At 39.5% G+C, this 23,097-nt stretch overlaps 1 protein-coding gene across 4 annotated transcripts in view; it reads right to left on the bottom strand.

Annotated features, from left to right (window-relative positions):
• Positions 1-23,097, bottom strand: part of SULF1 (sulfatase 1) — a 127,875-nt gene that overhangs the window by 27,164 nt on the left and 77,614 nt on the right. For all 4 annotated transcript variants that reach the window (XM_056332271.1, XM_056332270.1, XM_056332269.1 and 1 more), the window contains 7 exons: positions 21,882-22,033; positions 19,700-19,869; positions 8,961-9,111; positions 7,789-7,964; positions 7,096-7,224; positions 6,770-6,826; positions 5,638-5,767 (listed from right to left, as the gene is read on the bottom strand). In XM_056332271.1, the coding sequence (XP_056188246.1) occupies positions 5,638-5,767; positions 6,770-6,826; positions 7,096-7,224; positions 7,789-7,964; positions 8,961-9,111; positions 19,700-19,869; positions 21,882-22,033 (965 nt within the window). The remainder of the gene's footprint in view (positions 1-5,637; positions 5,768-6,769; positions 6,827-7,095; positions 7,225-7,788; positions 7,965-8,960; positions 9,112-19,699; positions 19,870-21,881; positions 22,034-23,097) is intronic.

Genomic DNA, 23,097 nt, shown 5'->3' on the forward strand with positions numbered 1-23,097 from the left:
ACGACACATTTTTCCATTCTGCCCACTGTCAGTGCTCATTGGAGCTGGCAGCAGACCATAGATCTTTACAATTTTCAGACCTTTGCTGTTCACAAACTGGCAGGTAGTGCCAAGCAGATGGTAGGAGATGTATGCCCATAAAATAAACAGACCTATGTCTGGGTTTGATTGCTGAGTCATCCAACATAAAAGAGCTGAAATTTTAAGTGCAAAGCTTCACAGTCCTCATTTTGGGAGGGTGGCTTTTCTTTACCCCCTAGTTTTAAAATAAAGTTACAGTTTGTGTGATTTTTGTAAGAGGCTAAAAATGCATGTTTAGCTGTGGATTTGATACTGCTTATAAATAATGGATAGAACAGTACACTGGAGACACCTGGCCTATCAGTCACAAAACCTCAAAAGGTAACTGCTATCTGGGAAAGAGTGTTAAGTCCCAGAAGTCAAAATTATGCCTCAGGAGAACTCCTATGACTCAGACTGGTGGAGAGAAAAAGAATAAATACTTATGAATTAAATCAACTCATTAATTACACGTATAGGTAAGAGAAGAGAGAAAGAAAAAGTATAAATGAAAACACATTTAACATGCTTTTATTTGATATTTCCTAAGTGTCCAGAAGAATTTCACGGGTGAGAAGATGGAGTGAGTTCAACAAAAATAACCTGCCAGAGGATTTAAGAGCAGCTTGCCTCTAAACCTCCTGAACTAACATATATTCTCATCTCAGGTTATTTCAGTGGAAATCTGAGAGGAGATTTGTGTCATGATAAGGTTATATTAATCCAGAGAAACATTTGTTCACATGCTATTATTTCTGCTCTATTGGAAAATAAACAAAGTTTTAGTTAAAAGTTCACACCAGTCGTTTCCCACTTTAAAACAACAGCAGGGGTAGCAATGTTGCAGATGAAAAGATATTTTTGTACTGTGTCTTTGTTACAGTAAAGCTGAGAGGGGAATATGTATCAATAAAATAAAAATCCTGCAAATCTTGTAAGTGCTAAAACCCATCAACAGTCACTACTAAACCAACTGGGCTCAATCAGGTGACCTCACTAAGTTACACCACATAAACTGGTGACAAATTTGGCATATAAACTATGAAGGAAACCTCCCATTCCCACCATAATTTCTTGAGCGCACTCTGTGATATGGAGGGACCACAAAGGAAACTTCTACCCCACTCCAAGGTCCAAAGCTGAGCAAAGAGCCCACCCCACTGCTGCTCCCTTTGCAGGGGGAAAGCCTGGCCTGTGTGTGATGGGACTGGCTGTGCCATGGGTGACCACAGATCAACAGCTGGGTCAGGGCAGGAGCTGAAATCTAGACTGTATCCAAATACAAAGTGGGCAGGTGATCCATAACTCACAAGAAGGACAAAATTAACAGAACTTCCCACACTAGGATGCTGAGGAGGAAGAAGAAAACATGAAATCCTGAAGTCCAGGTATTAAGCAAGCAAAAAATTAAGAGCATGTGCAATTGCTGGAAGGAACATCTGGAGGTCATTTAGTCCAGCCTCCCCCTCAAAGCAGGAACAACATTATTAGGTTTTGAAAGTATCCCTGGATAGACTTCCACATACTCGTTGGGATCCAGTGCTTAATCACACTTATGGCAACATCTTTTTCCACACATCTAGTCAGACTTCCCCTTGCTGCAGCTTGTCTGTTGCTGATAGCCATTTTGCTGTGCACCTCCAAGAAGTGCCTGGGTCTGTCTTCTCTCTAATTAGCCATTAATCCATTGAAGGAAGCAATTAGATTCTCCCTTTGTCTTCTGTTCTCCTGGCTAAACAAAACTGGCCCTCCGCAGTACTTCCTTACCATCTCTGGGGTCCTCCACTGGACTTGCTCCAGCTTACCAAAGCCCCTCTGAAGTCCCAACCTGACTGCAGCACTCCAGCTGCAACCCACTAGCACCAAGGAGAGGCGAGTACTCACTTCCCGTGACCTGTTAGCTGTGCTCTTGCTAATGCAGCGCAGCAGGCGCGGTCCTCTCCTCCGCAAGGGCTCACTGCCGACCCAAGTTAATGAATGCCTGAACGTAACTCAAAAGTGAACATAGCCATACAGTTGTGCACATTTCATTTCTGGTATGCTCTCAAGGAGGTGAGTGGACTTTTGGAAACTGTCCTACCCTAAAGGGGTTATAAAAAAACAGCAAGGGGAGGGTGCTCTACAATGAAAGTGAATCAACCTGTCAATGGTGCTAAAAAATTTCAAATAAAAGTAAAATGACAGTGAAAGTAGTTTAACTCGATTTTGCATATGCATTTTATAACTATTTTTTCTTAATGAAACTATTCTTTTTCTAACCCAAGGCCTTGCTGATTTACAGCTAAATCTAATCTATAATCTAAATTTCCTATCTCCTTTTCGCAAACAGCCATTCAGAACTTAAAAAAATATGGAATAATTATAGCAATTATACAGATGTTTAATACTTTCTTTTCTTCCCATTTCCTAAGTTTACCTACTTTCAGATAGACATTGGACAAGGAAAAAAATGAAATTTGGAAACTTTTAATTAAAAAAAAGTGTCTTTACCATGCCAGGTTCTTTTATCTTTTTTTTTTCTTTTTTATTATTTTGTTTTATTTAGAGGTGACTTGTTAAATAGAAAATAAGCTAAAGCAGTTATTTTCCTGAGTACCACATCCTTGGAGATTTTAGAGCTAGCAGGTCTCAGGATCACACCTCATTTTGATACAGTAAAAACAAATTTTCTTCTTTTCAACTTCCAGTTGTATTCTCCATTGCAAATGAACTAGATCTCGACTAAAGTAAATTAAATGAAGAACAAACTCTAAATGTACTAGACAGTACATTGGCTCATTAATTCCCCAAATGCTTATTCTTAGTTCCAGACAGACATTTAGCAGCAACTTCCCACAGACCAGTAATTTCATTATTTAAAAATCTGTCAGCAATCAGTCATTCTGTGAAGATGATTTTAATTTAAGTGATTTTAACTGCAACTGATCAGAGTAAGTGTAGGAAGTATTATAAAACATTGTAATTAAAATGAATATATTTTTCTATATATGCACCTAAGTAACTGAAATGAAATACACTAACCTCAAAAGACAGAATGAAGTTGACACCCACATAACAATATTTCCTCTTTCTCTTTTCAAAGAGGTACAAAATGACTCAGGGAAAACTTCTGGAGGAACCTCATATTAAACCATGATGCTTCATATTGCACATTGGAAACCATCTGGGCTAAAGTAAAATTATTTGACCTATTAACTGCTATTTTTCTTTAAGAATTTTTCTAGGTGGAAAAAATCCCGTGGACACTTATCTCACACTGCAATGCTTCACTGATGTTCCTGTTATTCCAGTGACACTCATTAAATTCATACCCTTCCTATTCTATATTGACTTCCTTGTGGGTACTTCATGTAGTCTGTCCCTGAGAGAGAAACTGCCCTTGCTTTTCAGGGCTGGCATGGGAGCAAATGGGGTGGGAGAGGTGGGTCTGCGTATCACGGTCTGAATGAGCCCAGAGGATGTGTTACCACCCCTCATAATGCTCTGTCTGACAGGAGGTTTTTGTAGGAATGTTTAACTTCAGTATCCCTGCAGGAAGCCTTCAGGATGTTAGAAGTATCAGAGACAACTTCGGTCTCTTTGTTTAAGAAAATAATTTATATACACCAATGGTTAGGTCTGAAAATGGGTCTTGGAAAGGCCAGTTCGGCCCTGTCCTTCATTCAGCCATGAGGGAAGACTATTAGGCTCTGTGGAGCCAGCATTATCTTCTTCATTTAAAGGACCTCAATGGGAGTTTGTAGGTGTGAGAGCTGCTACCAAACACCATTGCTCTTGTAAGCTCCTTGCTGGCTCGAGGCCTTCTTCCTTCGCATTTTGATCAAGCTGGATTCACCAATATGGGATGGAAGGACAAGTCTACCACAGTGGGCTGGGAACAGGACTGTGAGCACTGTTCCCTGCTGCTTCAGGTGTGATATCTGGTCAGGATGCTTAATCTTTTCTATTCACATGTGGAAAAGCAAAGCTATTCCAAACCTGGATTTTGGCATAAGAGGTAATAAATATAAGAAATAATTGCAAAGAAAATATTTTGGTATTTTAAACCTAAACATTTTAGCGTCTAACAGTCTAAATGACTCCATTGAGCTCCTTTAATTTTTGCAAAAATGTTCAGTTTTTCAAATTTAATCTCTGTTTACAATGGCAGTGTTTGAACTCCTGAAAACTTTGCCCTTGGGTGAGATTGCGATATTGTGTATATCCCTTCAAAGGTGGCCGCATTTAAGGAGCATGTGTGAGGTGAGAGCTGTGGCAAAGGACCTGACCGAGGATGTGCCAGCCAAAACATATTCCAGTCCAATCTGGGATTAACTGAGATTTACTGTAACACTATGCTATAATGAATGACAAGGGGAAAGGTAGGGATGGAGCATTTCTCTAAGTGAGCGAGCTCTCCCCAGCGCCCTCCAGTTTGCTGTGCAGAGCTCTACCTGCTCTGGGTGATGCACCATGGGTGGTTGCAGATGGAAGCAGAGCACAGTGAAGGCTTTATGCCCCTGTTCAAAACAGTTTACTGATATTTCAGTGCCAGGTCTACGGCTGGCTGCAGTGGTCTGAGCAAACATCTGAGGGAAAGGCGCAAGCGCCTGCCTGGGAGAAATCACCTCACACTTCTCCAGGGAGGTGTGTGTGGGATGCGGATGGAGGGGGAGGACAGCAGGGCAGGCACGAGCCGCTGCCTGGGCCCCCCAGCATTTGCCTGGTTGGAGGTGGTGTCAATAGGAAGGCACAGAGCTCCCTAACACATCTCCCCAGTAAATCCATTTTCATATGTTACCATAGGTGTAGCATTAATTCAGAATGGATTGGAGAGAAATTGCAGTCAGACTCATTTTTTCTTAATTAAGCTACCTTCCTGTATACACACTGCAGAGCTGCAGGTGTAAGCATACTAGTCAGGGGTGCAGTAACTTCTGGTTTTATGGGTAGACGATTAGACCTTTGTATTAGAGTTGGGTGTTGCACTGAAGTCATGAAGGCTATGAGAAGGGAAAGTAATGCTTGGGTACTGGTATTACTGTCTGAATCCTTATAGCGACCTTAAACAGCAAGTGTTTCTGAGCAAGGGGACCCTTCTATTAAAGCTGTTTCAATAAATAATAAAGCATGATGATCACCAAGTGTGCTATTCAGTGGTTCATTCCAGTAAATTAAATGATATGTAATCGTAGGACTAACCAGTTTGCTTCAGTAATTCTGAATTAGCCCAGTGAGTACAAGTTTTCACTGCTCAGAAAGGTTATTTCCCTTATTCATAATTATCCTTGAAACAGCTTGCATATTTAGCAACACACTGAATCTAAGAAACCGCAGTCCTCTCATGTTGTATTTGAGCACAGGATTTTTACCATAAGCCCTGTACTAAGACAGCATACTAAGGACCATCCCTCCAGTGCCTTAAATTGGGCCATTGCTTGGGGCAATTTGTGTCTGGTTTTCTTTGCTCTGAAGTTTTCAGAACAGCAGTCTTTTAGCTATCTTCCAAATGCCATATTCTTCAAATTCTTTTGACCCTTAGTGAAAAATATGTATTTCCCTGTGGCACCTAGAAGACTGCCATCGCTAGTGGCTTACCTGTCCTGGTTGTTCACAGGCTGTCTGGTATCTTGCTTGTTGGCATAATTCTTTTACTCTCTCATATTTCGGTAGTTGATTAGACTGCTGAGTGTTTTTGTTGGGTTCCTCCTTCTTGCGTAGAAATTTGCTTTAAAAAAAGTAAAGTTGAATATTTTAGATACATTCTTCAAAACTCTGGAAATGGTGAATTTAATTGGAAAAGCAAGGCTCCTTGAAGATTTAATGTCTACTCAGGGAAAAAGTTCCCCACATTTCTGTTACTGACCTTCAGTGTAGGTCATGTAGTAAAAAAAAGACTCAGGTGATTTGCTGGAAATTATCCAAAGAGAAATAAGAGCTGCTTAAATATGTCTAACTGACATTGTTCAGCATCATTCATACATAAATGTAGGTTTTTCACAAAGCAAAACACGCTGAAGCAGTACTTGCTTGGCTGAAAAGCCCAGGTGAAGACATTATACAGGGCTTCCATACCCATTCCGGACTAGCTTGCCTATATCTTACATATTACAATGTGTCTTATATGCACTGTTTTGTACTACATCACACAAGATTTCCATAATCTGTAAAGCCATAAAATGCCATGAGGAAATTGCTGTAAAATTTTTACCCAGAGAAAATTTTCATAGCAGTAATTGGCAATGTGAGAGGGTGTAAAGAGGTGCCAGTGAAAAGAGGACCAGTTATAGTCATAAACCTAATTTACACATAAGTCTTTTCTCAGCTAGAACAAAAATGAAGAATGCTTCTGATACATGATGGCAAATACAAAATCAGTTGATAAGAGGATTCTGAATGGCTGGATTTGAAACAGATTTGGTAAGAAAATGAGTCAGATGATGACATAAATGGGCACAAGAACAATGCTGGAGAAAGAGGAGGTACAGGCTAGAAGAGTCACAAGAAAAGCATGCTTTCAAGTTTCTTGAGAGGCAGGGATTTGGGAGCACAGCAGCTTGCAAAGCCGGTGGTAGGAAACTAAGAAATAAGTCAGGCCTGTAAGTTTGCTTGCAAAATTTACTACTTTGCTGACCATAAAAAGGAAGAGGATGGAGCAGAAAGGAAAGCATATACAAGAGAATGTTCCCAGCAGGCAGGCTCCCCCAAAACTCTCACCCCTAATAATTACCCTCTTTCCACCAGAAATGTGTCGCGCCAAATTTTGATCTTCTTGTTTGTTCGAAACCTGAAAGCAAAATAGTAATATTTACTGCTGGCACCTATGTATAGCATTGCTAGTGTTAACAATATATTTTTGGAAAAACACCTCTCCACTTGTATATATCTGCAATTTCACAGATGTGCTGTTTAAGAGACGCTTCAAGTGTGAAAACTATGGTTGTTGCCATGACACAGCTCATTTTCACAGAACCTCTTTTTCCACTCATTTGTTGGTGTTTGTACCTTAGGTGTTTGCTTCTGAACTGGCTAAAAAATGTAATTGCTGGGACCCACCTGTTTCCTGGTCTCTCCAAGTCCAGAAGCTTTAGGACAGATTTGCCATCCATATCTGGAGGTGTGTCAAGTCCTGCGATATCCAGAATTGTTGGAGCGAGATCAATATTTAGAACTATCTGAGGGACTCTGCAAATCAACAGAAAAGGTCATAAGTGTCACGTGTTCGATATGTAAGTCTTCACATTCTCTTGGAAATAGGGTGGTAATTAATGCTTATCAGGGCTTTGAAGATGGAAAGCTCTACAGAAGTGCTAAGTTTAGAAAATCTCCTTTGAAGTCTACAACTTAGAATGACAGAGCAGTACTGCAAACTGTCATCACAAAGAAAAAGCTATGCACAATAAAACAAGGAGATGCAGTAGCCATGTTATTCTTACAGAGTTGACAATGATGGCGTAGCACCATCCATTCTGCTAAACCAGAAGGTGAGTAGTAAAGATGAGCACCTGCTTTTTAAAAGCAAAACCCAAAGCTTAACCCTACAGGACTATGCATTATACAATTTTCTCATCTGCATTATAACCAACTGATAATAAGCAAAATGAAGACATGCCTCTTTATAAAGACTCATTGCTCTGTAATAACAGGGCATCCTTTATGAAATGAAACTAGACAGAGTGATAACTGCATGCTCTTAGAAACATTTTACATTAGGTTCAACAGCTGTGCTAGAGACATAAGAGAACGTACACTGATCCCGGCTCTACACTTGGACCACGAATAAAGAAAGGAACTCGAATATCAAAGTCATATGGCATTGACTTCCCCTTGACCAGTCCGAACTGCCCGATATGGTAACCATGGTCAGCAGTGTAAATAATGTAGGTATTCTCCAGTTCTCCCATCTCTGCAAGCATTTGGTATAACTGCAACACAGCATAGGAAAACCTCTGAATTAAATGTAGCAAAACATGTTTTGTGCATAATCATGTATAACCAACGTTTTACTCCCTTAAATTCACAGAACCAAACATGACATCGATGAGGTTGTTGAAACAGACATTCTGGGGATGGACTTTTTTACAACTCATATTTAATGTGCTGCTAAAAAAATGAACTTACAAGTTCAATTTCACATTAGACAGCGGGTAAAATTAAACAGGTCCAGAAAATTAGAATAGCAGAATATGTTAATACTGGTGTAGCTACATTAGTGTGTTCAAAAGTCATTGTGTACTCAAACACAGCTTGGGAAAAAAGCTTTAAGGCAAATGGTACTCAGATTTGATTTACTGTGTTAGTCTACAACTTTCTCATTCCTTACAGATCTGGGCTTGGGAAAAGGCTGTAAATTTTTATTAAAGTTTAAGGAAGTCTCTCTGGGGGAAGATCTTTGGTCATGGTGCTTGATTTTGGAACAAAAAGTCATGCAAAGTACACCTAATAGTTCGTGTATCATGTTACCTATAATTAGCTGTACACTGCATTGCTTAACTTCTACAAACACTAGCAGACTGACACCTGAGTTGCTGTGATTTGCCAATTCCCAGATTTCAGCTGAAGGACAAACTGTGAAGGCAGTGTGAGAAATAAATAGATGTTGTCATGTGCGCACCTGTGTCTATCCATGTGAACCCGCAGGTGATGCATCTTCTGTTAATACCAGGCTTTATATCAGCCCCAGTGACTTTTCCCTTTTAAAAAAATTGTCGGTTTATTCACCCAGCAGTGAAAAGAAGCAAGCAAGGAGCTTGGCACTATGTTGCAGAGAATCAGACTTAATTTCTACTGGGGATATGTGGAGTAATTCTTTGTAGCCCTAGGGCTTTCCCCAGGCTGTGGCTGGTAAAGATAAAGAAGGAATTAATTTCAATTTGTTACCAACTAATAAGATTGTATTCACAGTAGTATCTTGAACTCACTCTTTCCATAGAGTCATCAACTGACATCAGGGTCTGAAGTCTTTTGCGCTGCAAGACATTTGTAAACTCCATGTGGATAGGCAGCATGGGCCCTGTGTACTGCATGATCCAGTGCTTATCCATGTTTGGGGCGTAGTTATAGCTGGGAGTGCTGGGAGAAAAAGAAAGAATCTGAAAAGTTGTGCAGCATCACAGGCATCAGAGGAAGGTGGGAACTCCTCTAACACAGGAATAGCCAACAAACAGTTAAAGCACAAATTCAGTGTAGGATCTGGTATTTCCAATGTCAAATATCAACAAACATAATTTTAGTGGCTTACAAGCTTCACTGGTTCATATATCACTTCCTCAATATTTTTTAACCACTTACATTCTGAGCTTTCTTTCAGGGTCAAAGACCACTACCAGATCCATGTTAATATATGCTGAAATGTATTTCTCAAATGAATGTGTAACCATTACAACACCTGTATGGTGCATCCATAAAAATAAACAGAAAAAAGAAGCAAGTCAGAGATCAAAGATGACTACTTCCCCTTAGTATTAAGGTAAATTGCACTGATGCTTCCAGTGGGGAAATCATCTTTATATTAACACAAGTTAAATGAAACTCACAAGAAAGATATTTTCCTGTGGGATAAATAAATTTAGCAGTCAGTACTAAGAACAGCAGCATCAGTGTCAGCAGTTTTCAAGATGCCCCAAAGAGCAAAAGCACTGACTTTTTTTCCCTTCCCGATCACCAAAAGTGAATGCAGGCACTGCCAGGACCCTGAGAGCAATCCCCATGGGGCTGGTACAGGGTCAATTCTGGTAGGAGGTCACATTGTGGCCTTGAAGGAGACAGCTGAGAAAGTGCTGCAGCCAGTGCCGTTGACTCCAGACCGACGTTCAGCCTCCACCTCTTGCCCTTGGCCCTCACCTGAGCTATGTCCCTGTGACGCTCAGTGGAGTGATAAAGGTGCAAATTCCACCAATACTAAAATAACATTTATTTATACACTAAATACTGTTGAGGTGTTATTTTTTCAATGTGAATGCAAAGAATAGACATTACCAGCACAACATGGCAACAATATTGAACTAATACTGCTATTGATACTAGTACTAAGAAGTATGGCACAGAGTCTTAACAAAGCAAAGAATGATGCTTTAGGAGTTTGCACAAACATCAAAGGAAAGATTGTGAGAGGTGTTCTATCCACAACCAGTGAATTTTTGAAGGATATCATATAAGAAACAAGAATAAGTTCACAAATATATCACCTCTGAAGAAAACGTACTGCAAAAAATATGACAAGTAAATTTGCTGTACAGATAGGCGTGGTACAAAAGCTCTCCATCAAGCCTGTTTTTATACCTAGCATACATGACAACTAAGAAGTGAAGAGAAACCAGGCAAAATCCATGTCCAGTAATGGTTTCACCTATGTATGAGCAGTTTCCTTCTCTAACACAAAGCAGAATCTAGGCTTTGCTGCTCTGATGAAGTTCTTTGGGTTTTATTTTTCCCCTGTTTCTAACAAATTTCAGTACATGATATATGTATTTCATCATTACCTTTAAAAAAGAAATGTAAATAGAAAATGAAAAAATGCTGTTGTGTAATTGAATTAATTTGATTCCTGTGGTTCTGTTTTCAGTTTATAACAAAAACACAATTCAACATTGATTTACTGTTTATGTACTGATAATTTTAATATGTGCATTACCCAAAGGTACATTTTCCCCACAGAAATATTTATGTGTAGTTGTCCTTTTGCAAGAGGTAGCACTGAACAATATCAGAAAATTGTATACTGATAACTTAGTGTCACATCTTGACCAGCCCTTTATTTAACTTTCATTTTTCTTGGCATGGTGGCATGTCATGTATGACAGAATGGTGGACACCGTTGATTTTACTGAAGCTGTTGATTTTAGTATATCAGCTATCATACGTATAAGCTATAGCTATATATTCTAAGGATAAAAATCATCCAAATGGACAATGTAATAGACTGATAGTCAGCTGCAACAAATTAATGGAGACCACATTTTAACTGGAGACCATTTTTGAAAACAGAGGTAGAATTTGAGAAGTACATATGTCTCTAGTATATACAGCTAGTTTTGACTAACCTACTTAACCATTAACCTCAAGGGAAAACAGAAGGGAGACAGTGGTATCACAGGATTTGTGAACCTTTGATTTAGATTAGGAAGTATGGGAAGCTTAGCTCCCTACTAAACAAAGACAAACATAAACTAGAATTTCTTTTCTGTTAGAAATTCTTTTCTTTCAGGTTGAAAAGTCAAAATTTTTTACATATCCCATGGCTGAAGTCTGATTTTTAAAAAGAATGTTTATGCTACCATGGAACTGACGAAATTGAGCCCAGGAGCACAGCCCTTTAGGTTGTCGGCTGGTGAGCAGCCCTAGAAAATGGACCAACAGAGCCCTAGGTGCTGAAGAAGCAAGTCAAGAGTTTTGGTCGCCTATCAGGTATCAGACACATTGACAAAAAGGGGTACTTGCAGTGCAAAACATTCCTCTGTTTCTGTGAAGGTTTGTCATATGAGATGTTTTCCCATTAAAAAGCTCTGTTTTCATTAATCAGCATTTTCCAGCAAAACTCTGCTTTTTTCTTAGTGGATTCTTGAGTGCCCCTGCCACGGAGGGATGAGGTGGCTGTGAGCTGCGCTCAGCCGGCAGTGCTGTGACAGCCTGCCGCTGTGCCAGGAAGGAGAGCCAGCTGCTGAAGCAGACTCAGGTCTTATGTTCCCAGGCCACTGTGAGAAGCCTCCTCCACATAATGGATAGTCTTTAAAAGCAGCACTCAAGGTTTTAGCAGGGTGGTTAAAAGCTTTCACAGACACTTTCCAAATGCATTTTGAATTTTCTGGGTGAGACATGCAGTAGGCAGAGTGAGCAGAATTTTCCTCCCAGAAAACTCAAGGAACAGAACCTTCTGTGAAATGTCCAGTGCCAGTGGCTGAAGGAGAAATGTGAAACAGGGGTCAAAAGTTCAGGAGAAAAAGTACTATGGAAGAGACAGAAAGAAATTGAAAAACCCTATAGCTCGTCAGTGTTCCCTGCATATCCGTTTCTTGTGCCTTGCAGAAATCCACCAGAACGGCACTGCTTGCCAGGCACAAAATTTGACATTGCCCTCAGATCTGTCTACCTTTTTTTTTGTGTAAAACAAACAGAAGTGAATTCTAGAGAAGAATATTGCTGATTCTGAATGTCTTTCCAAGTAGATAGACCTCTTCCCTGTCAGTGATAACCGTTTATCAGAGCATTTTTTTCTTGAAGCCGTTGGAGATATCACCTAAATAAATGTTCAGCTGTTACAAGCCCTTGAAAGTCATCACGGCACAGTCTGTCACCATTTCTATTATTCCATTTTTGGGAACAGCTCTGCTCTGTATTGACAAGTACTCCTCTAAAGTAAAACTTACATCTATATTTCTTTGATTCTTCTTAGAACTGGGACTATAAGGTTGAAGATACGTATTATGTCTTCTATTGTCTCTTCTTAGTCATGGAGGCTACCTTGTCTTGAGCACATTTCTTGATCCATGACCAGCAGACAGTGCCAGGTACCCCATGTTTTTCAGGTTTACTATGGCATCTAAGTCTGGCAAGGAGCTACTGCTCACCTGCCTGTCGGTCTTTGCTGGGCTGCCCCTAAACAGCTCAGATGCTGCCCCAGAGTGTAGTAAGGAGCAGACTGATTTCAAGGTAATTTTTGCTAGTTGATCAGCAAATAGTAAAGCACTTAAGCTTCTGAATGTGTGCCTGCAGGCTGACTGAGAGTTCATTTTACATGTTAGAAAAAAGTGTTCCTTTCATGTAGGTCTGTTCTAAAATGACCAGCAACATATCACTTGAATATTAAATTGGTGGAGAGGGTAAGGATCGAGACAGCAAATGATTATTCTAATAAAAAGGTGCAGCATTTGTCATTCTTGTAGGCTATACTAGCTTGGGCAAATCTAGATTGCTCAGTTGCTCACTTATGTTTGTCCAACAGATACTTTGCAGAACTTACTACACAGAGACTACTTGGTACTCCATGACAGGTCTGCTCTGGGCACTGGGCAGGACACTAGAAGATGTCAGGTTCATAAAACTTCAAATCGATATCCCAGTTTAACTAACAAAAAAGTCCCAGATATTTAACAATAACAAATGCTGAACCCTGTCAGGCACTTTCTCATAAACACTTTCTCAGAATGGGAATAATTCACCCTGAGATTTTGTAACCATTCACCTATGTGAATAAATTTGCAGGAAAACATTCAATTTTCTGTGCATATTTGCAAAACTCGAAAAAGTAAATTAGTATTAGCCTTTTCTAGCCATAGATTACAGTCTGCTCAGGAAAATAATGATTTGTCGTTTGGGTTCTGTTAGCATTTAATGTCTCTGTATCAATGTACATTGTTTTGTTCATGCTACATCATGGAAATTGCATTCACTGTCTATTCACCACTTGTTAAACTGCAACAGGAAAGCCCACAGTGGTCATAATAAAGTGTTCCATAGGTTATGCAAGGAGTAAATATAGATAAACACTAGTGCACTTTTCTCTTTAAAGAAAGATTCACCATGAAATCTATCATTTATTTATCTGTAATCATAATTTCAAATAGATACTTAAAGTTAATCTGAGAGGAAAGGAATTATATTAACATTTAGTTTTGTGGCCTAAATCCAAAAGGCCTCAATAACCTTCAGTTACATCAAAAATCAGAATTTCCTATCATACATTTTAATTACTCTTACTGACAACATATTTACTATATTTGTATATTTAAATTTGAACTTCAAAACAGAGAATGTATCTTATTTGGCTTCTAAGGTACCACAATAACTTCAAGTTAGACAAGAAATAAAAAACCCCACCAACCCAAAACAACAGATGCTTGTACTTGAGGACCTATTGAAATGAGGTCTTCAAATGGCAGATCATTCAGAAATTAATTACCCTGTCTTCTACTAGTAACTGAACTGCTTTTTGTGTGATATTCAATGAAACAAATGGAATACAGCCTTTCTGCAAATCATTATTATAAAAAGGTATTTTACAGGTTAAGAAAACAATGGGAGATTCAGCTTGGTTAATGCTGTTTACACAGTTGTGGTATCTGTGTGGAAAAGAAATAAAGCAGAGTACAGCATGTTTTTAGAGTTCCCAGAATTCAGTACAACTTCAAGTTAACATTTGTTTTCTAAAAAATTATCTACATGTATACATGTCCATTACAGATGGGTTAACGTGGAAAGAAACAAACAAGTTTACAAACATTTGTTCAATCGCTCATACTATTTGTGTTTGCCTCTATTTACCATCACTTAATTCCGTCCTGTTTCTATTCAACAGAAGAAAATTATGTTCACAAAAATACTGCCTAAAAATGTTGGGTTTGGATAATTCCATAGAGTTCTCAGGGGTTTTTATCCCAAAAGTGTTTGGCTAGTGTTCTGTTTGGATTGGGAGTCCTCCAGTTAGTGAAAATAATACAGTACTTACATGCCCCAGGAACATTTTCATTTCATAAAAATAAAAGTCAACAATATTTTAAAATAATACCTATGGTAAAACAAATTGTGAAAAATAAATAGTTTCTGTACAAAATTAACACCTAAATTATTATTTGAAATATAATTAGCAGACATTGCATAAGTGGTCATGTTCCTTCAGAAGAAGTGTAAATATACAAAGGAAGCAAATCCTTTGTTTCCAGGGAAAGTAGACATTCAGCCTTAGACACCATTCTTGGAAAGCAGGAAGCCTGCATTCTGGGCAAAAGCAAAAGTCAAAAAACCATGATCAGTGGTGTGATCAGTATTGATGTGAAGTTGGATTTCACCATTCTGGGTCTACTTTTATGCCTTTGAAAAGGGGAATCTTTTAAACCCAGGGATATTTATATATTTGGGTATGAAATTTTCATTCCTGAAGTGTAACACCACTGCTATATTTCAGGAAAAAAGAAAAAAACCAACCAAACAAAGCTGTTACCCATTAAATAAAACACCTTTTTATTTTTTTTATTTTAGAAAAAATTATTTGTTGCTACTGCAGAAGTTAATTGTGTAACTAGAATCTTACCGCATTTCTATATCACAGTATTTCTTCTAGTCTTGTTCAAAGTCACACTCACAATGTGTGTGATGATCTTGATTATTTATCTCCAAGTCAGGAGTCCAAGCAGGTCTCAGGCCAGCAGTGACAAGGCACACTGACATGTCAAGATTTATTACTGATGCAATGTATGATCCCACTCTAATGGGTAAGCGTCCACATTACAAGAAATACCATTGTAACTGGCAGATGTTTGAGACTCAGCCTTAGTGACTAGAAGGCACCCTGCATGCAGCCATCTCACACCCCAAATTCACGGTTAAGACTGCTCTGGGGATCCAGAGGTACAAGAGCATTGTTCTTCATGCTTCATTACTGCAAACACACTGCTACTGCCAGACCTGCTTGATCAGCACATTTCATACTATCTTTAAATGGAAATACAAAGCTCTGCCTTTCCATATCATCTAACTTTTCTCACATTGGCTTGGGAAGCTTTCTGATCCTCCTAGATACCGTTTCTAACTGCTACTCCTAAGATCTTTAGCTTGTCAATAGGATCGCTTCCAGGTAGCCATAAAATCTGGCTGTCAGTCCTGCTGCCAGCCCAAAGATCTTTAACTCAGCACAGCCAGCAGTGTCTCAGATTTTCATTTTTTACATACTTCAGTAAACCTGCCTCCCGCAGATTTTTGCTTCTAATGTTTGTTTATTTCACAGCTTATAAACAGCTTAGGTCTGATTCACAGTTCCCCTAAGGCTGGTTCACACTAGAAGGTAAAGGGAAGTTAAAGTGCCAGAGGCCCTGAGCATAGATGAGAATTCAGGCTTTCATTAGAGCATCCTTTGAGTCAGACCTTTCTTGCTCAGCTGTCTGATGGAACAAGATTGCCCTGTAATAGCTGCCAGGGATACCTAAAGAGCCATCTCTTGTGTCTAACTTCATATTTAGCAACAACATTTCTGAAGGTCTAGCACCCCTACTACCCAACAAAAATATATGTGCTGCTTTAATCTAGTACATTTTCTCCAGTCCCATTTTCTTCCACAGAAAAAAAACTTCTGGGCATAGCTAGAGCACATGCATTAGTATGATTTATTTTCAAAAAATATATCACTCATTATGGTGATAGCAGCCAGGATGAACTTTCAGAAACATTTTTAGGTGTCAGAAATAGGACATATTTTAAGGAGAGGAGAGGTGGGAGAGTGGGAGGGAAAAAGGATGCTTAAAAACAATAGAGTATCTGCTGCTTCCAGTATGATATAGCCTGTGTTTCATGTTAACAGGCACTAATGACAATTAACAGGGATCACTTAAAATTGATGATTAAACAGTGTACACATCATTACCTTTCTTCTCCTTGTAAGACTTTTCATGCCAGTGTATCAGGCTGCTTGTACTGAGGAGGACAGGACTGTAAGGTAATGATGGTATGTTTTCTTTTTGGTTTTGATGGATTTTTCATAAATCTTATGGGCTTTGCTGCTGCATTCATTTAACTTTCTTCTTTCCATATTGTTAAGTGGGAAAATGAGACCAACAGATACCCATATTTGAGGGCAGAACTCTCCCTGAACTGGAGTATTTCCTGCTTTAGCCACTCCTCTCTTTATATGTGCAAGTGGAAAAGTTCTTCTAAACAAACTTTTTGTTTGTGTTTTGTTAAAAATTTATAAAGGCAATATTTCAATCAAATGACAGGCACTTTACCAGCAAAGAAACATCATGTAATTTGATGGTCTGTTTCAGCTACTGTCTTTTTAAGCAAAACTTCCCCTCACATGTGGTTGTCAGGCTATCTTAATCCTTGGTTTGTAGGTATAACCTTCCATCTCAGTTTGTAAAGCCAGCAAGCAGCTTTTGACCTGGTTTCCCTTCTTTGTTGGAGGTAGGTGTTACAGCAACATGATATAGCAACTACATTTTTAAAAACAAAATCCAAGGTCAGATGGCTGCCACCCAAGGTCATAAAGAAAGAGATTCAAATGGTGTTTGACCACCAAGGAAGAAAACCTAAGGGTTAAACGTTCAAATTACACAAACCTTGGCAGGAGGGATTTTATTGTTCTTGCGCTGTTTTCACGGGGAGGACCAAATATTTCTGTGAGAACTGAACTTATATCTTTTAGAGTACATTGCTAATAATTTTGCTAGAGAAATCAGTTATTTGGAGGCTTCAGCCACCCAAATTGGCAGTTCATTTTCAATTTGTCTCATTTCTTAGTCTGCAGACTGAACTATAACACATACAGCCAGTCAGTGCAATAAGAAACACAAAACAATCCAGCAAGGATCTCTCGAGGTCACTAGAGAAAAAACTCTTCGCAAAAAGGTTGCCAAGAAATCAACAACACCAGAAGAAGTAGAGCTGAGTTTCATATTCTGGGCTATCTCACAAGTAGCCTAGCAGAGCAAGGTATCTAGATCTCAGGAGTCCAAGCAAATAAAAATTAATTTGCACACGTACTCAAATAGAACTAAGTCTGCAAACAGATAACTAGGATCTTTACTTGATCTTTGCAAGTAACATGCAATCCATCTAAGAGGAAGAGGCAGGTAAAATTTTGGAGACCAACACCATTGGTTCTAGCAGCACAAGCTAGAAAACAGGTAGGCTGTAAACTCCAAGCCGTAGAAAGTGTCAGGAGCATGATAAACCAATGCAAGTTGCTACAAGCTCTCTTTTATCCAAAGACAGTGAGCATGGAGCCTAAATTGAGCTGCTTTGACCTGGGGAGAGGCAGGGTGAGATACAACGATTCAGTGCTTTTCTTCCAGACATGGTCCCCACAGCTAAGCGGAAACAGTTTGAATCCTACCCTCCTGTATGATGGATAGTCCCCCAGCAGACAGGATGGCTTGCCTGAGGCCAGGCAATCTGTGCCACTAAATGGGAAGCAATCTGTTGAACAGAGAGAGAACAAATAGATAGAACTCTCTTGCTAGGATAAGGGGTGACTGAAAGAGGACATGGGAGGAGTCCATTAAATTAGATGTAGTCACTATTCATTATTCCTCACAGGATGGGGAGCAGGGGACACTGGTGGCATGGGCAAGCTCCAGGTTTGGAAGGAAAGAAAAAGCAGTCCTTTGTTCGTGACACATGGGGTGATGCTGTGGAACTTGTTATCACAACATGGTGGAGCTGCTATCACGGTTCAAAAAGAGATCAGACTGATGCAAAGAGAATGGGACACAATGACCTGGATGCTTCAACTAAACTGCTGATTTTTAGAAAGTGGAAAAACAGAGAAAAGGAATCTCTCTTGGTTATAGTCCCCCTGCCCCACCCACACCACCCCTCCACCCCCCAACGCACCCCCAAGCATTCCCTGCTGCTTTCTAAAAATTGATAATAATTCTTTAGGATGATTACTTGATTGAAGTGGATATTTACAAACCAAAATCTCAATCTCATCACTTCTGTGTACAGGTAGAAATTACCCTGAATACCTAAATAACTATGAAACTTTGTTGACTGGTTTGCATTACTTGCAAAATCTAGACTCAGGAATGTGGGATCATTGAGAATATAGGATAAGAAAAACGTAGGTAAGATGTAAGGTCAGGAAAAGTGGCATATCTAGAAAGTAGGAGCAAATAAGAGGATAAAACCCCACAAACTAACAAATATTTAACCATGTGCTATGAACAGCAGGTCTCTTTCTGGCTCCAACTAGTGGTCAGTTTATGCATGCAGTTTATGCAGTAACTGCTACTCCTTGCAATTTTAAAGTAGTTAATGTAACTACAAAAAAATATAATCCCTGTGTGTGAGCTGCAAAGTGTCCAAAATGCAATTTGTAGACAAAGAAGCTTTCCCACTGTGTGATGAAGCCGATTCCTCCTCATTTTCAGAAGCCAAATCAATGTACAATCCAGTTAAAATATTTTATTAAGGTTTTTTTTTCTGTGTGGAAAGAGGTGCAAAGACATTGTTTAAGCACAAATGGAAAGAGCAGTCTACATGCCCATGGTAGACAGAAGGACAATGGAAAGCTTCTGTAACATCTCACTATGGGGACAAGGATTCAGAATATTCAAGGTATAAAGCAAGACGTGGAATCCAGGACTACCCAAGATTTTTACCTGGAGCTGGTTTCAGTTCTAGAAACAAAATAAAGAGTTTGGGTTTTTTTTTTTTGTTATAGTGTAATGAACAGAAAAGGTTAAGCATGTTACTTAAATATGCAGTCTAATAGGCTATTTTGGGAATCTGCCTGTATCCAGTCTATAAACAAACCTGGTGCCCTCAAAAGCTACAAAAGGGTGTTTTTGCTCCTAATGCGTTCAGTTAGAGCCCAGGATGTGCATATCTTCGAGGAAAATGAAGGAAGTAATATCCTTCCAACAGATCCTGACCTGTGTCTACATATTTTCAGGGTATTGTAAGAAGCTGCCCTTACAAAGCCAAATACTGACCTTTTAATCTCCCACAACTTCCCAGGAGGAAAAAAGCTTCTCTCTGCTTTAATAATGGTCAGAGCTGTCACTCTCTTCCCCGAGAGGAGCAAGCATGGCAAAAGAAACAAGCAAACATATACTGCTTACTATGAGTTTCTTATATTTGAATTCTCTGTTCCTGCAGTGTCGTTGTAAACAAATACCTCACAAGAAGCAGATATGAGTGGGTCTGGCAGCATGTGATTTTGACTTACATGTGCTGTGAAGCATTGGGGTAGAGCTCTGAGAATTGTGGTGCTGAATCCTCGGGGCCATGGGGCGCAGCGTGGCTGATGACCATCATTATAGGCCTATGGGGATATATCCTCTTAGACATTCTGAAGTAATTAATGCTCTCATTAGTGATTAGGTCTGTGAAGTAGTCCTGGAACATAAGATTAACACAAAGCAAAAGTTACAAAGTGCATGATTAATTAGATCACATACTATCATGTTATTATGCTATTTTCAAGTCCTCATTAAGGCTCAGATCAGGAAGTAAAAACATACCATCAAAGAGATGTATGATTCGAGGGAGCATAGGGGAGACTGAGCAGTAATTACTTTCTTAAGCAGGCAATGCCACATAAAATGAGACAGTATTTTGCAAATCAGATACAGCAGAAGGCATTAAGTAAATATGATTACCAGATTTTGTAATACAATGCTAAGTAACATTTAAAATGACAGACTATACTGACAAAGATATGTTTCTTGAATTTCACTGATAAAACATTTTCACAAAGTAATGGCTCCTAACAGCAAATCATTGATGTTGGTTTTCTGTTTACATAAACATTTCTTGCATGCTCTTTGTCCAGAGTATACTTTTGCATATGTACAAAGTGGAAGAAAGTTGCAACAGATTGCAAAAATCTTTATCAAAGAAGTTGCAAATGCGAGTGGAGGGAGCAGTTGAATTCCTGCAGGCTCTATTAATTTAATTGTGCAACTTTAAGCAGTGCAGCTGCTGAGATTAAGGTTGTGACTCACTAATAAACTGGCTTAACCCACAGCCAAGGTGGCAAATGGAAGCCTACAAGGGGAAGGGAGGAAATGGAACTAAGAAAAAAAGATGAAAACTTAAATTAAACCACCTGCCACCTTGGAGTATTCACTGTTGGCCTGGAGGTCTAACACGAGCTTCATTGAGAAAGTGCTGAGACAATGTTTGTAATTTCAAGCACTTCCAGGCATGACTAATCTTATGTTGTGTATTCGAGGCCCCGAACAGCTGCAAAAGCAGAGCCTGAGGGACAAGGTCTGTGTCGCATGTCAGTGCTAGGACAAAGCAACCAGCTGTGACCTCCTCCTTGCCCACTCCCTGTCCGCCCTGCCACTTCCCCTCTCCTGTAGCACACTTGAAGAACACGTGGTAGCCCTGGTTGCTACAATCCTATCCCTGCAAGGATACAGAAGAGACAGCAAGTGACCTTTTGGTTTCCAAGCTGGGTAATGAGTGCAAGGCACCATGGTTGTGATAATTTCTGGGTTTGTGGCCTGTTGAAGTGAAATGCCTGTATGACTGCTCTCCCAGAGCATCCACTCCTCTCCTATTTCCCTATTTATTCTTCCTACATATGCAGGGTATGTAAGGAATGTATAACTAACCAATATTCTTTATTTTTTTTTTTTTTTTACTCTATATAAATACATAATCAGTATCATGTAATTTCTGTGAGTGGGGAAATCAGAAACAGGCATCACGAGCTTCCAATAAAATCTCATTACATGGGTCAGAAACCACAGCTGCAACATCTGTATCATCTTCTGTGAGGTACAGCCTGAGGAAACTCCAGATTGCTTTCTGCAGGCTGGAAAGTCTGCGATCTGCACTCCTAAGTCTTTCTGAGAAACTTCATGGCAGTGGGCAGGTCACCTTGGCATACTTTCCAAAGTCTGTCAAGCTCACAAACAAGCTCTGAAATTTTCCAATGGCCATGTTCTCGCACTAAGCTACTATCATAGTCATACCCAGAGTCCGACACCACAGGTGCACAGCCTTTTTTTTGGTGTGCGTTGTATAAAGATAATAACATTAACTAAGGTTTCTTATGTGGGTAATAACTGACAACACTTAGCCAACTTTAAAGTTCAGTAGTGCAAGGGGCACAATTATTTTGGGGAAAAGACTTTATTTACAATTTGCTTCTGCCAACAAACTATCAATTTCTAGCAGAGAGAGGGAGGGAGGAAGGCATCACCAGGCTCCACTGAGGAGCCCTTGGAAGCTTTCTTCTGTTGCATGTTTAATATTCTTGTGTGGAAATCAATCTGCAATGCCCTGGAGAGAAAATGACATCTCAATTTTGTGGTTGTAGTTGGTTAATTAATTAATTATCTGAAAGTTATGTTTATATGGATTAATGATGCAGCATTTATGTATCTGGAAAATACCTTTGCATAATCAAATCCATGCTTCTCTTTGTTACCATTGCGAGAAATGGTGTAATTATAGAAGCGAGAGTTCTTCACTAATCCAACCCACTCTCTCCACCCTGGAGGGATGTAGCTGCCATTGTATTCATTGAGGTATTTCCCAAAAAAAGCTGTGAAGGTAAAAAAAAAAAAAAAAAGAAAAGAACACACACACACATGAGGCTTTGCAATCCAAGTCTTTTAGTCTGAGTCAAAAGCATGTATGAATGAAGATAAAATGTGTTAGAATGAGTCAGTGTTGCTTTATCAGAAAAGTTCCTTTTATACCTTAGAGGGTTTTGAAATTAAAATAAGTTATTTCCAGAGTTTTTATGAGAGTTGAAAGCCTTTGTGACTTTAGGTTTTCTTCTTAAACTTTTGAAATCTAGTGCTCACGTGAAATTTTTTCACGTTTTTTTAAGAATTAGTATGTTTGTCTTGGTTTCCACTTGAAAATGTAATAAAGCTTCAGTGCCCAGAGGAAACATCTGAGAAACACCTTGTGGTTTTAAGCAAGTCCTGTGATGTTTTGGAGCCTGGCTTCCGATGTTTGAAAGTTTGGGCTTGGCAACCTGGCTGTGTTCGTTGGTTTCGTAAAAGGTCTGGGAAGTCCAGATCTCCATTCCACTGGGCCACATTTGGGTAGAGCAAGAGGGAATGCCTGTCCTGCTTTGCTGTGATAGTTTCTCTAAGGCAAAACTAATGAAGAAACAAAGACTTGGAGGTCAAACACCTGTACCCAGCCTGCCAAACTAAGTGTTATTTTTTTCCATTAGCTCCAGGTCACAAGTGAGAATCCATGCAGACTGAACCTTTCAGCCTTTGCCACTAGGCCCAGGAGGGTTTGCAGGTCTTCCTGCCAATTCCCCTGGAAAGAAGTAAAAAGAAAAACAATCTTATAATGCAGTGGGCTTCCAGCTATCTGGGAGTTGTGAATTGCTTATGCCAAAGTTATACGGACACCAAAATGCAGCCAACTGTTTTTGGGAGGGAGGATTAACACTGGCATGGTACCCTGGCAGATGCAGCCGTGTTGTTTCTAGGGACAGATGGGTATGGAAGCTCTTTAGTGGCTTGTGTATGTTCTTTAGCCTGGATGAAAAAAGTCAGTCAGGATGGCTCTGCCCTGCTTTACCACTGCCTGAGAAGTGCAGTGACAAAATACCTGACCAGGCCTGCAACATTGGTGTTTAGG

Source organism: Falco biarmicus, chromosome 3 (assembly GCF_023638135.1).
Source record: "Falco biarmicus isolate bFalBia1 chromosome 3, bFalBia1.pri, whole genome shotgun sequence".
NCBI lineage: Eukaryota > Metazoa > Chordata > Aves > Falconiformes > Falconidae > Falco > Falco biarmicus.